General features: G+C 41.5%; 1 protein-coding gene across 5 annotated transcripts in view; it reads right to left on the reverse strand.

Annotated features, from left to right (window-relative positions):
• The window catches only part of ZCCHC4 (zinc finger CCHC-type containing 4), a 42,056-nt gene extending 35,560 nt beyond the window's left edge, over nt 1–6,496 (reverse strand). For 3 of the 5 annotated variants that reach the window (XR_012062326.1, XR_012062321.1, XR_012062323.1), the window contains exons 1-3: nt 6,247–6,496; nt 5,390–5,508; nt 4,282–4,364 (exon numbers count right to left, since the gene is read on the reverse strand). Coding sequence is in view for 2 of the 5 variants with exons in the window: in XM_072945593.1 (XP_072801694.1) it covers nt 4,282–4,364; nt 5,390–5,508; nt 6,247–6,373 (329 nt within the window). In the remaining 3 variants the exon portion in view is untranslated. The remainder of the gene's footprint in view (nt 1–4,281; nt 4,365–5,389; nt 5,509–6,246) is intronic. The other 2 variants (XM_072945593.1, XM_072945590.1) reach the window with 1 other exon arrangement.
• Nucleotides 6,497–12,998: the final 6,502 nt, after the last annotated feature.

Genomic DNA, 12,998 nt, shown 5'->3' on the forward strand with positions numbered 1-12,998 from the left:
TATCAATTTGATGACTATGTGCCTTGATGTGTTCCTCTCTGGGTTGATTCTGTGAGGTACTCTCCACGCGTCCTGGACGTGGGTAACTGTTTCCTTTCCCAAGTTGGGGGACTATTCAGTGATTATCTCTCCAAAAATTTTCAGGCCCTTTCTCTCTTCTTTCTGAGAACCCTATAATGTGAATATTAGTGCGCTTCATGTTGTCCCAGAGTTCTCTTAAACTATCCTCATTTCTTTTCATTTTTTTTTCTTTTTTCTGTTCTGCAGTAGTGATTTCCATTAATCTGTCTTCTAGCTCACTGATCCGTTCTTCCGCCTCATTTAGTCTATTCCTGATTCCTTCTAGTGTATTGCTCATTTCAGTGATTTTATTCAACTCTGTTTGGATATTCTTTATATTTTCCAACTCTTTGCTAAACTTCACTCTGTGCATCTATACTTCTCTTGTGTTCTCTGAATATCTTGGCCATCATTACTTTAAACTCTTTCTCAGATAAATTTCCTGTCTCCTCATCACTTACTTCTTATTCTGGGATTTTATCTCATGCCTTACCCTGGGAGATATTCCTTTGCCACCTCGTATCATCTACCTTTCTATGTGTTTGTGGATTCCTTCCACAGGCTTTGGGATTATTGTTTTCTTAGTTCTAGTATCTGCCCCTGGTGGGTGAGACTGGACTAGAAGCTTATGCAGGTTTCCTGGCAGGAGGAGCCAGTGCCTGTCCACTGCTGGGTGAAGCTCGGTCCTGGACCTCTGATGGGTATGGCTGTGTCTAGAAGCCTTTGTGGCTTAGGAAGTCTGATGATGATGGGTGGAGCTGTGTTCCCACCCTGTATTTTTTTTTAACATTTTTTTATTGATTTATAATCATTTTACAATGTTGTGTCAAGTTCCAGTGTTCAGGACAATTTTTCAGCCCACCCTGTACGTTGTTTGGCCAGAGGCTTCCATACAGGCTGTTGGATAGGGCTAGGTCTTGATGCTAATGATCCAGTCAAGATGTCAGCCTCCAGGAAAGCTCATGTAGATGAACACTCCCAGAATGTCTGCCACCAGCTTTTATGTCCCCTGAATGAGCTGTAGCCGTTCCCCACATCCCTAGGAGACCCTCCAAATCCAGCAGGCAGATCTGGCCCAGGTTCCTATGAAATCACTGCCTCTGCCCTTGGACCTGTTGCACGTGACTTTCCGTGAGTGCTTCCCAAGAGAATGGAGTCTCCATTTCCCCCAGTTCTGTGAGGCTCCCAGAGCCAAGCCCCCTGGCCTTCAAAACCAGATGTACTGGGGTCTCCTTCTCTTCCCAATGCCGGAACCTGGGCTGGGGAGCCTGACGTGGGGCTTAGAGTTCTCACTCCTGTGGGAGAGCCTCTGTGACTTAATAGATCTTCAGTTTATGGGTCACCGACCTGAGGGGTATGGGGCCCAATTATATCGCAAGCACACCCCTCCTACCAACCTGCTGTGGTTCCCTCTTTATGTTTCCAGCTGCGGATCTTTGTTGCTAGGTTCCAGTCTTTTTTCAATGATTGTTTAGCATTCAGTTGTGGTTTTGTTGCAGCTGCGAGGAGAGGCAAGCTCGTGGTCCTACCACTCCGCCATCTTGACTAGAAATCTTTACTATATCATCTTTAAATAAAGCTCAACTCCATTACTAGCCATTTAAGTTTTTTTTGAGCCCTTAAAAAAGAATGAATAAACAATTGGATGAATAGATGGATGGATGCAGGAAGGGAGGATCGGAGGCTTGGGCAACAAAACCTGAAGTTATAGGTCACAGATGATTTAAGATGATGAAAATTACTTTATCAGAACATGTGCTCAAAAACCAGCACTAAATAACAGATAAAATTACAGCCTCCAAGAAATAACTTTAACTTAAAAAAAATTTAATGCTTCCTATTTTAGCCAGTGCTTTTATATTCTAATTAACATGAAATATGAATTTCAGAAATTTTTTAGTATCAAGAACCATACTCTGGCAGGACAAAAATTTGAACTGTGGTTTAGCTCCAGACTAACATCTTATTATGTAAGGAAAGAAGAACATCTAAATTTTCTTATGGAGTTCAACTGAATCACCAATATCCTTATGTAATAAAATGAACTACATGCTTATCAGACAGAAGTGATAAGGCAAAGGACAAAACCATGTATACATGATGACCACAACCTTGTAAAACAAACCTCTGCATATTAAAAAAAGGTCAAGAGGAGGTACTACAAAATGACCAAGGTCCTGGGTTCAAAGAGAGAAACCATGGGTGATATTTTTCTATTTCCTACTTTCTGCTTCTTCAATATTCTATTTTATCTCATTAAGCTATATAGTCTCATAATAATACATCTCTACAAAATTCTTTATGCCTTAAAGCCTTATATTTCCTTAAATTAAATTACTATACATCATATATTAATTACTATCTGCTTTTATGCCTAAAAACACCACTTCAGAATCAAAGAGGCGTAAGTCTGAATCACTGCTCAGTCATTCTAGTAGTATGAAGTTGATGAAGTTACTTGTCCAAGTCTCAGTTTTCTCCTCTAAGTAAACGACCTTGGCAGGATTAAATAATATCTCGCGGAAAACAGCTAGCATAGTGCCTAGCTCAGTGGTGCTCAATCTACATTAATTCCCTTTTCAACATTTTTCATTGTTGATTTAATTCCCATAAATTAAGCAGACATCACTGATTAAGTTCAGTAGTTAAGGAGCAATCAAGTTATCTTAAAAGCCTCCTCCATCAAAGGGCCTTAAAATCGTAAGCTCAGAAAGACATTTTTAACAGATCCCAGTACTTCTTTCCACTTACCCTGGCTAAGATCTCAGAAACCTCTTAAACACAGGAGCCCAGGTAACCAGAAGGAGCTGTCATGAGAGTGAAAACCTATGTCATCAGCAACCTAGTCCACAGGCCCCTTTGTGACTTTCTCCCAGTGAACAGAACATGACGCCTACAACACAGGAGGGGGATAAGTTCTTTTCACAGGTTTGCCAAAAAATTAATCTCTGACTCAATTCCAGTTCACCCAATAAAATATTTTTTAAATGCAGATTTTTAAAAATAGATGTATACAGCTTTTAAAAGTTTTTTGTGGTTCTTTTAATATTTCTAAAAGGAAAATTACAGTAAATCTTCATGAGATTGGATTTGGCAATGAATTCTTGGCTATGATACCAAAAGCACAAGCACTAATAACAAAAAAAAATTGATGTTGGACTTCATCAAAGTTAAAAACTCTTATGTTATCAAAGGACATCACTGAGAACGTGAAAAGACAGCCTACAGAATGGGAGAAAACATTTTCAAACCATGTAATAGGGTGTAACATCTAGAACGTATAAAGAACTCCTGCAACTCAACAACAAAAAGATGAACAATCTTATTAAAACGGACAAAGGACTTGAACAGACACTCCCCCAAGAAGACATACAAATGGCCAAAAAGTGTATGAAAAAATGGCCAGCATCATTAGTAATGAGGGAAATAAAAATCAAAACCACAATGACATACCACTTCACAACTGCTAGGATGGCTATAATAAAAAATACAGAAAATAGCACATGTTGGCAAGGACATGGAGAAATTGGAACCCTCATGCATTGCTGGGGGGAATGTAAAATGGTGCAGCCACTGTAGGAAACAGGTTAGCAGTTCCACAAAAAACAAAACATAGTATTATCATATGATCCTGTAATTCTACTCCTAGGCATGTATGCAAAAGGAATAAAGAGAGGGACTCAAACAGATATTTATACACTGATGTTTTGAGTATTATTCACTATACCCAAAAAGTAGAAACACCTGAGTGTCCGTTGACAGATGTACAAAATATGGTACATGTATACAATGTAATATTACTCAGCCATTAAAGGGATAAATTTCTGACACATGCTACAACATGGATAGGCCTTGAAAACATTATGCTAAGTGAAGTAAGCCAGTCACAAAAGGACAAATATTGATAATTTCACTTATCTGAGGTTCCTAGAATAGTCAAACTCATACAGACAAAAAGTAGATTAGAGGTTACCAGGGATTGGGGGAAGGTGGAATAGGGAGTTACTGCTTCAGGGTGACAGAGTTTCCGTTTAGGGTGATGAAAAAATTTTGGAAACTGATAGCGGTGATGGTTGCACAACACTGTTAATGTAATTACGGCCACTGAATTGCCAAATTTTATGTTATAGATATACTTTATCACAATAAAAATAAATTAATTAAACTTAAGGGCACAGGGAAAAAAAAGATAATAAATGAAAAATGACACTGCATCAGTACCTTTCCACACACTGCGATCGGGATAAAGGAGGCTGACATCTTTGATTATGAGCTTCTCGGGCAGCAAGTCTAGCTCCTGACAACTGAAAGAGTGCAAAAGTAAAGCCACTTAATAAACCATCAAATTTGCTACCACCCTAGAAAAACTAGTATCACATTCTGACATTGAGAAGCCAGAAATTCAAGCAGCTCAAAGTTGTAAACAAACATTCATTTCAGGGGAAAACAAAACAAAACAAAACACATTAATCTGGGAAAATCCTAGAGTGGTTTGAAACAGTAACCAACTATTAAAGCACTGAGAGATTAATCACACTTGGTGGTCTTAACAAGTCTGCAGAAGAGGCACATACAAGACTGTCTTCCAATAAACCTAACAAACCTGAAAATGTTCTAGTTAAAACTTTCAGAAACTTTAATTGGAGCTGAGTCCAAGAGGATACCAAGCTCATAACTATCTCTAAGTGCCTTCATCGGTCATCCGCCAGCTGTATAAAGGATGTTCAATGCATACTGACTATTATATATAAAACTGTTAAACAACAAGGTCCTAGTATATAGCACAGGGAACTATATTCAATATCTTGTAATAGACTATAATGAAAAGGACTATATATATATATACACGTGTAACTGAATCACTCTGCTGTATACCAGAAATTAACCTAAATTGTAAACCAACTATACTTCAATTTAAAAAATAAATAAATAAAAGGATGTCCAATGCAAATGTTTCCAAGAAAGTGTTTTTCTAAAACACTTCCTTGAGTGACCATCACCTATATTCTTTTGGGAGAAATCTGTATTTGCAACTCCGTAATAACATCTCAGAAAGTCTTAAAGGGAACTCAGTCTTTGAGATAGTAGTTTAAGACATCAGTAATCAGAGTAAATTAGAGCAAATATAAACACCAGTCTCTCCAGCCAAAAAACATGGTATCTTCATCTCTTAAAAGATTTATCTCATACATGCTCAATAAAATATCACACACATCAAAAATTTTAAAATAGGGAATTCTTCATTTCCCTGAGAATTCCGTGTGCCCATAATAAATTTGATTTTCCCCTGTTAAAAAAAAATATATATATAGTCAAAAAGTTTACATACCTTTTCATCTTCCCACTGAAAAAAATTACAATCTTTTCTATCTCTACACGCTGAGCAGGCATAAAACCTCCGTGTTTCTTCTTTCCCTTGGTTCACCTTTACAAACAGAAGAGTGGGTCCTAGTTCCAAAATAGGAAAAAACATGTCAGTTCCTAGTTTCCACCGCCCTTAAATAAAATTGGTTTTAGTTTAATGCACAACTTATCATAATTAAATGTACTATTCTGCGTAATTTTTCCCCCTAAGGTCACGACATTCAGGCACTGACTACTTAAGAAATTAAAAGTTTTGAAAACTGGTCTCTCCAGAAAGAAAATGCTATCGTCAGTTTAGTTGCGGTCCACATGGTGAACGGCCTGTGTCCTGACACAAGGAAGGGTCCAACAACTGAGAACTTTGAAACCTCTGCTCATCTATCCTTTCAGTGAAAATCTGAGCTTTATAGTTGTACATACCCTTTCTCCCCAAGTTACAGAAAAATTGGGTCTGGTTTCTAAGCAAGAATTCATTCTATCTTGCTTCCTAATGTTTTTTTAATTGAAAAGATGGCAAAGCAACACATGAAATCTCCAAGTACTTGGCAATGGGAATTACTCAGTAACATGCATCCTTTTTGTCTAGCCTCTGCCTCGTCCCTTCAAAAAGATGTAATAGCTGTCGAGCCAAAACCACAACCGTGGGGACTTTCTACGACGGTTTCTTAAGTGGAAAACCACAACTTCCAGAGAAAGGCATCACACACGGTGGGGAAGAGAGGCAGATACAAAATCCGGGAGTCCTAAAAGCCCATGGCACCTTCAGGCTAACCCACGCCCCTTGGCGCCTGACAGCCAGCCTGAGCCCAAACGCGGACCCACCGTGAGGGCACAGCGGGGCGGGGGTGGCGGGATCGGAGGGAAAAACCACCTCGACTCCTGAGCTCCCCTGGCGACCCGAGCTTCCCTTTTCCTCCACGGCTCCAAGCTGGTCCCTGGGGGCCGCCATCTTCCCGCCGCCGTCCCGAAAGCCTTAGTCTGAACCAACGAGGCTGAGAAAGAGCGCCACCATGACCCGCAGTGACTCACAGCGCCCCCGCGCTCCTAGGAGGATCTTCGGCCGCTGGGGCGGAGGCTACGCCTCTAAACCCTTTCCCAGGCAGGCCAGAGGCTGCCACCCAGGGGTCCCGGGCCAGAGGTGGAGTAGGGTGGGATGAGGTGGGGGCGGGGGACGACTCCCAGGCAACTCGTTGGACCCTGTACAATAAGCTCACCTATTTTCTGCCTCAGCCTTAGCACCTTAGCACCTGTCAGTACCCTCCTAGCGTAAGACTTTAGCCGGGAGATGAGATGACCCTTCAGTAGAGCAGATTTGGCCTGGTTGTAAATATATGTATGTTTCATTGCATATGTTGGATCTTTGCTGAAGAGGTTCTAAATATGAGCAATAATTTATGAATGTTTTATTTTATTGTCTAATAATGTTTTCAGTTTGTACAACAAAATCCTTGAGCAGAGGAAAGCTGGGAGACACGGCAGGGCTGTCTGAGACAGACCCTTGCCGCACTCTCATCTCACAGAGTATAATTGCAGATGCTACTAAAACATGTTCGAATTTGGCGCCTCCTCCCCAAAACAGCGGTATCTTGTCATCAAGCAGAGGGAGTGCTGGATTACACGAGAAAATGAACACAAGAGTTCTTTGTCAACAGTCAAATGGTATGTACATATCATCACTCTTTTACAGCTGTATTCAAATATATAGAGGTGCTACCCTATGGAAGAGAATTCCATTTATCCTGGATTACTCAACGCAGTAGAACCTGGGTGAGATTATAAGGAGGCAGATTTTGGCAGAAAAAAAAAACACAAACACACTGCAGGATTCCTAGAAGCAGAGCCCAGGTTGGAGATTCTTATGCAAGTTGCTTTTTTGTTTGTTTTTTTGGTTTTTGGTTTTTGGTTTTTTTTTTTTTTTTTTGAAGGGAAACCTAGAAGGAAGGAAGAGAAGCAGGAGAGGGCAGGGGTAGGAGTGAGGCAGAGACGTGGTTTCAGCTGGAGTCCAGCCTCAGCCTGATGCTCAGGGAGCTCGGGTGCACGACCGGCACAGTGGTGTTGCCTGCTTTAGTGGGAGAGGCGGGACTGTGGTACCCCATCATCAGTCTGTCCTAATCCCAGACTAAGCAGGAGTCCTTCTTGAGGGAATCAACTCAACTGGGAGTTTTAGCTCCTTATTCCTTCCCCCTGCTCCTTCCTGCTGTGGAAGGCAGGTACCAAGACTGAAGCTCCTGCAGCCATCTTGGACCTTGAGGTGAACTTAAGAGAAAGTAAGGAGAAACTGGACTGTCAAGCTCAACTCCTTTCACGTGAGAGTAAACCCTTGTCTGTTTAAGCCACTTGTTTTTTGTGTTATCTCTTACATGTAATCAAACTTAATTTTAATATACATTTTCTTTTAATGGCACTTCGGTTTTCAAAAACATGATTTGTAACTAAAATCATGTATACTGTATGCTGCTCCTCTCTTGAAAATGGAAGGATCAGAAGTTGAATAACTATTTTAAAAAATATTCTACCAATGTGCCTGGTGCTTAAATATATAAACATTTCATTTATATATCAGCTTACAGGAGCTGCTGTTACACACGCCACACAGCTGAGGAAACAGGATCCCAGGTTAGGCTGTGCAGGGGAGTGGGGAGGAACATTGACTCTGCAGTCAGATTGTCTTGGTTCTAATCCCACACCACCGCTTGCTAGACTAGGCAAGTTACTTAACCTTTCTGTGCCTCAATTTCTCATTCTGTAAACAGAGGGATGATAATAATAGTACCCACCCTTTTAGGTACTGTTGGGAGGATTAAAAGAAGTAATCCACAGCATTCACTTACCAGAGTGCCTGGAACATAGCGAGCAATTCATAAAGCTTAGCTATGAAAACGGCTCAGGGTTATAGCAGCGGTCAGATTTGAACCGAGATCCCTCCAACTCAATGCTCGTGCTCCCTCAACAATCTCCGCAGATAGGTCATCCAGGTCCTTGCTTCAGGGAAAGAGCATGCTGCCTGCTCCTTCCTCTCTGTTCACCTCTTACTCCTATTTGCTTAATTAATAACCAGACCTCTCTTATGACTGCTTAGACATCACCTCCTCTGGGAGAGCCTTTCCTGAGCCCCAGGATTAGGTTAGATGCTCCTCTTATGGACATCCTCCTGTAGCATCCTGAACATCCAGCAGTGGTACCGCCCATCACTGTACATGAGAATTGCCTGATTGCTGGTTTGTGCTTCCCTCTACACCGTAAACCCTTTGAGAGCAACGGTTGTGTATTATTCTTATATCCACGATGCTGGCACATAACAGACATTTAGTACATATTCACTGATTGAATGACAACTAAAATCAGACTCAGAAAATCTGAGAATATTTGAGCTGGAAGGAAACACTGAATCATCTCATCTAGTGATTCCAACAAGGGCTGTGCCACCTCCCAGGGGCACATTTTGAAAATGCCAGGAGGTGTTTTTGGTTGGCACAGGGGCTAAGAGGCACTATTGGAATTTGGAGGACAGGGGCTGTGTGTTAAATGGTCTGTAAGGGTTAGGACAGTCCTGTGCAATGAAGAATTAATTACTCTAGGCTCTGCACAACTTTTCTAATCTGGAAAGACAATTTATGTAGGTGAATAACCTGTTTATAGTTTTTAAATCTAGACTCTAACTTTACACAAAGTAGTTACTTGCAGTTTTCATATATCTGAATATCACAGGTATGCAACCACCATCTGTATTAAAGAGAAATTATACTATGCGTTGTCCAGGAAAAAAAAAATTATTCATCATTGTGGAAAACTCACGTGATCAACAGCAACATGGCTCGTGTTCCTTGAACCCCCAGTACATCCCATCTGTATCCACCTTTAAAGCCGTTACCTTCATGATGATTGTATCTGTCAGCAATTTCTTCACACATAATAAATCATTCTAAAACACGGTGGCTTAGAACAGATCGTTCTCCCCCGCACATCTGTGGGTTAGCAAAGTGTTGGCGGATGCAGGCGGGGCTCAGCGGGGCAGTTCCGCTTGACGCCTGGTCAGCGGGGCTTTCTCCGAGCGTGAGTTGGGCTCAAGTCTGCTCCCTGTATCTCATCATGGGCCCAGGCTGGAGGGGCAGCATGAGAATGGCAGGGGCCCAGGTGGGCAAGGCCCCCTGCCCAGCGCATTTCACACCTTAGTTCAGCCTTGCCTGCTGCTGTGCCACTTGGCCAGGGCAGGCCACACTGGCAAGCCCAAGGTCTAGGGGGGGAAAAGGAAAAGAACACTCTCCCCACGGAGGTGGTGGGGAGACGTTGAATATTTGTGAGCAAAACCTGATCCACCTGAGTGATTCTACATGAATATCCCAATTTAGCTCTGATTTCAAAAAGTCATATATAAAGGAAAAAAATCAATTTTGTCTTACTTATCTTAAATCCAAGTGATCATGAAGGTAGGTGCATCTGACAGCTTCATTGTAATATAACAGTGTGGTCATGCTGAGCATTCATATGTGAAATACGTATTTTATTGTAAGTATCCTTTTATTTTAAAATATTTTGTGCATCTTAGTTGAAATGAGGTGTTTGGATAGATTACATTATTAATGGATTTCATTTTAAGAGACTCATGCGGGTTGGCAAAGTATTTTTTTATGAGAAGAGGACAAAGGGGAAAATTTGGGACCCTAGGGCTAATTCAGTATGGTTCAGTCTGGTGAAGGGGTCCCTGAGTCACGCACACCTCCCTTTGAATCCTGCCCCTACCATTTACAAGTCAATTATGTAACTTCAGGCCAGTTGTTTAGCATTTCTGAGCCTTTCTTAGGTATACGAAGCGGATAATAATACCCATCGCTTCTGGGTGGCAGGAAGAATGAAATGAGATCACACGTGTGACATGCAGGATCCTGGCAGGAAACAGATGGTGCGCTCACGTTGGGTAATTGAAGAAAGTTTTGTGATGGGACAGTTTACCAGAGTTAAGTTCAATTACCCGGGCAATGTGCATTCCCTGAGGGTGATTAACGGTAGGAAGTTATTTCCACTCCTAAGTCTACAGGGCCAAGGGGAAACAGAACTTACTGGAAATCCAAAGAGAATAATTTTACAGAAGGGGTCGGAGGGTATAGCTCAGTGGTAGAGTGCATGTTTAGCATGCCCGAGGTCCTGGGTTCAATCCCCAGTACCTCCATTAAATAAACAAACAAACCTAGTTACCTCCACCCTCCCCCACAAAAAGATGAATGGGAAACCACCCCAACAAACACATTTTAGAAAAAAAAAGGAGCAGTGTCCTAACAGCTACACAGCAGAGTAAGAACTTTATAAGTTGTAGCACTGTTAGCTAAGTAAGTAAATACACACACCTGCACATACATACGTATACATATACATACATGCACAGACACGTTAACTGGAAACTCAAATAACCTCCCCAAAGTATGACTAGAACCTCCACTAGAGTCTACTTGATCTTGCAGGGAAGGAAGAATATTCTCCTTCCTCTACCCATCTTGGGTTCTCCAACTGAAGCCCTACAAAAAATAAAACTAACAAGCAGACATTTATAAACGTGTATCAGGCATGCACATGGGAGCACTCGGAGGGGGGCACCTCAAAGAGGTGTTAGAACCTGCGCTTATACAGCATCTTGACAGGAGAACAGCACATTTTTAGAGACATGACAAGACATGATGAGCTCCTGTGAGGGACAAATTTGGGGAAGGCAAGGATATAGGGAAACTATAGGTAAATAAGGGTCTAGAATTGAAACTAGGGATTAACTTCTGTTCTTCTTGGTACAGAGGGAAGTTGGGGGGTGGGGGAATGGGGAATATCTTTACAGATTATGTCTTGCTTTTTAGGCAAATAAGGGGAGGGCAGAGAGCTTTTCTTATATCTGCTGATTCTCAATTGCCATCATCTCCAAATCATTCTTGTGCCCAACTGGCATATTTGGGAGTGGCGTAGTCTGCTGCCTTTCCATCTCTTCATTCAGAGTCAAAGGCTTTTTCTACCGTGTTCCTCTGCAGATTATTTCAAATTTCCATGTCAGCGATGACAACTTGCCCTCTCTGGGCCACAGACTTTCGAAACTTAAGGGTAGTAATGTTTGCCCCCCAAACATATTAAGGAGGATGCTGTCCTCGCAGATGAGCAGCATTTAAGCTAGAGAGTCAGGGACTCCTTCATTTCCAACTCACCGACAGCACGGAGAGCAAGTGTAGCTGGATGGTAAATTGCTTAGAAACTGTACCAGAGCAGCGGTGACCTCAGTTTAAACCAGTGCCTGGGTTTAAAGGCAGTTTCTGATTACCTGTAAGTGCTGCAATTTAAAACAAACACGTGAAAGTTAGAATAGATTTCTGGATTGTTCCCAAAGCCACACCGAGATTAAAGGAGATTATATTTACCCTGACAGGCATCTGGGCATAAGCATCACCGAATCTGGTTAAACCAGTTCCTGCAGCCAGGGGATCAGCCCTAAATGTTTATACAACTTTCTGACTCTTGGGGAAGACAAGACTACCCGATTTTTCCACTGTTTCTGAAAGCCTCAATAGTTCCAGAAGTCTTCACTGTCAGGTGGAAATTGTGTAATCAGAGCTGAGGGGCAGCCAGGGTTCCTGGAGTCAAAGGAAAAATAAACACATCTCTTTGCATACAGAGTAGATTAGCTGCTTCTTTTTGATATCACATGCTTTCAATTTTCAGGTCTCAAAAAACACACACAAGGCGACCTGCAGAGGCTCCAGCCACCGACTGCCAGATTAGCATTTCACTGGCTGGAACTGGATGTCAGGATTCTGAACAAATACCTTTTGAAATGTCGCTTAGTTTCTCAGGGACTCAGGTTTGGATAAATCTCTTACTATTACCCAGTGACCTCAGGTGCCTTTTCTTCTCAAAGCCAGATCAACCCCTCGGGTGTCACACAACAGAAAACTTTAAAATAGCCTTTGATTCCAAATCTGGCACCCTGCTCCAGGAAAGATGATATCCAATCTAGAAATTTATGCAATAATCCAAACCCATAAGCACAGATGTACGCTTTATTTCATCATCTAAAACCAAAACTCCCAAAGCGCCATTAATACACATAGACAGCTACTCGGATAGAAGCTGAATCTGTAACTAACAGAATTTGTACCGCACTTTTCACAAAATACATACACGTTATTTCGCCCCTGTCATAAACCTCTGAAGTTGGCGTTATCACGTATTTTACACGTGGAGAGAAGGCTAGTCTGGGAGGTTGCAAGATCCGCCCAAGGACATGGAGAGGGGCAGAGTCAGGACTTAAATACAGGTCTACTCAAACTCTTAGTCAAAAGAGAATTTTTGACCCACCTTCTATTTATTAAAAATGAGCAATATTAGGACATAAGTAAATTTATAGCCAAAAGTGACATCTATTGTCTTACTTAGTGCTAGAACAGAAACTTTAAAGCTTAAGGATTTATTTCCTCAAAGAACTCCTTGGATTCTGAAGCAGGTTAAAATCTACTGGATAAAATGATTAATAATGCAACTTGCTTAGACAAATGTATTTTTGTTACATGCTTTCACAGTTCAAGCCGTGGTTCCGCTTAACACTT

Source organism: Vicugna pacos, chromosome 2 (assembly GCF_048564905.1).
Source record: "Vicugna pacos chromosome 2, VicPac4, whole genome shotgun sequence".
Lineage (NCBI taxonomy): Eukaryota > Metazoa > Chordata > Mammalia > Artiodactyla > Camelidae > Vicugna > Vicugna pacos.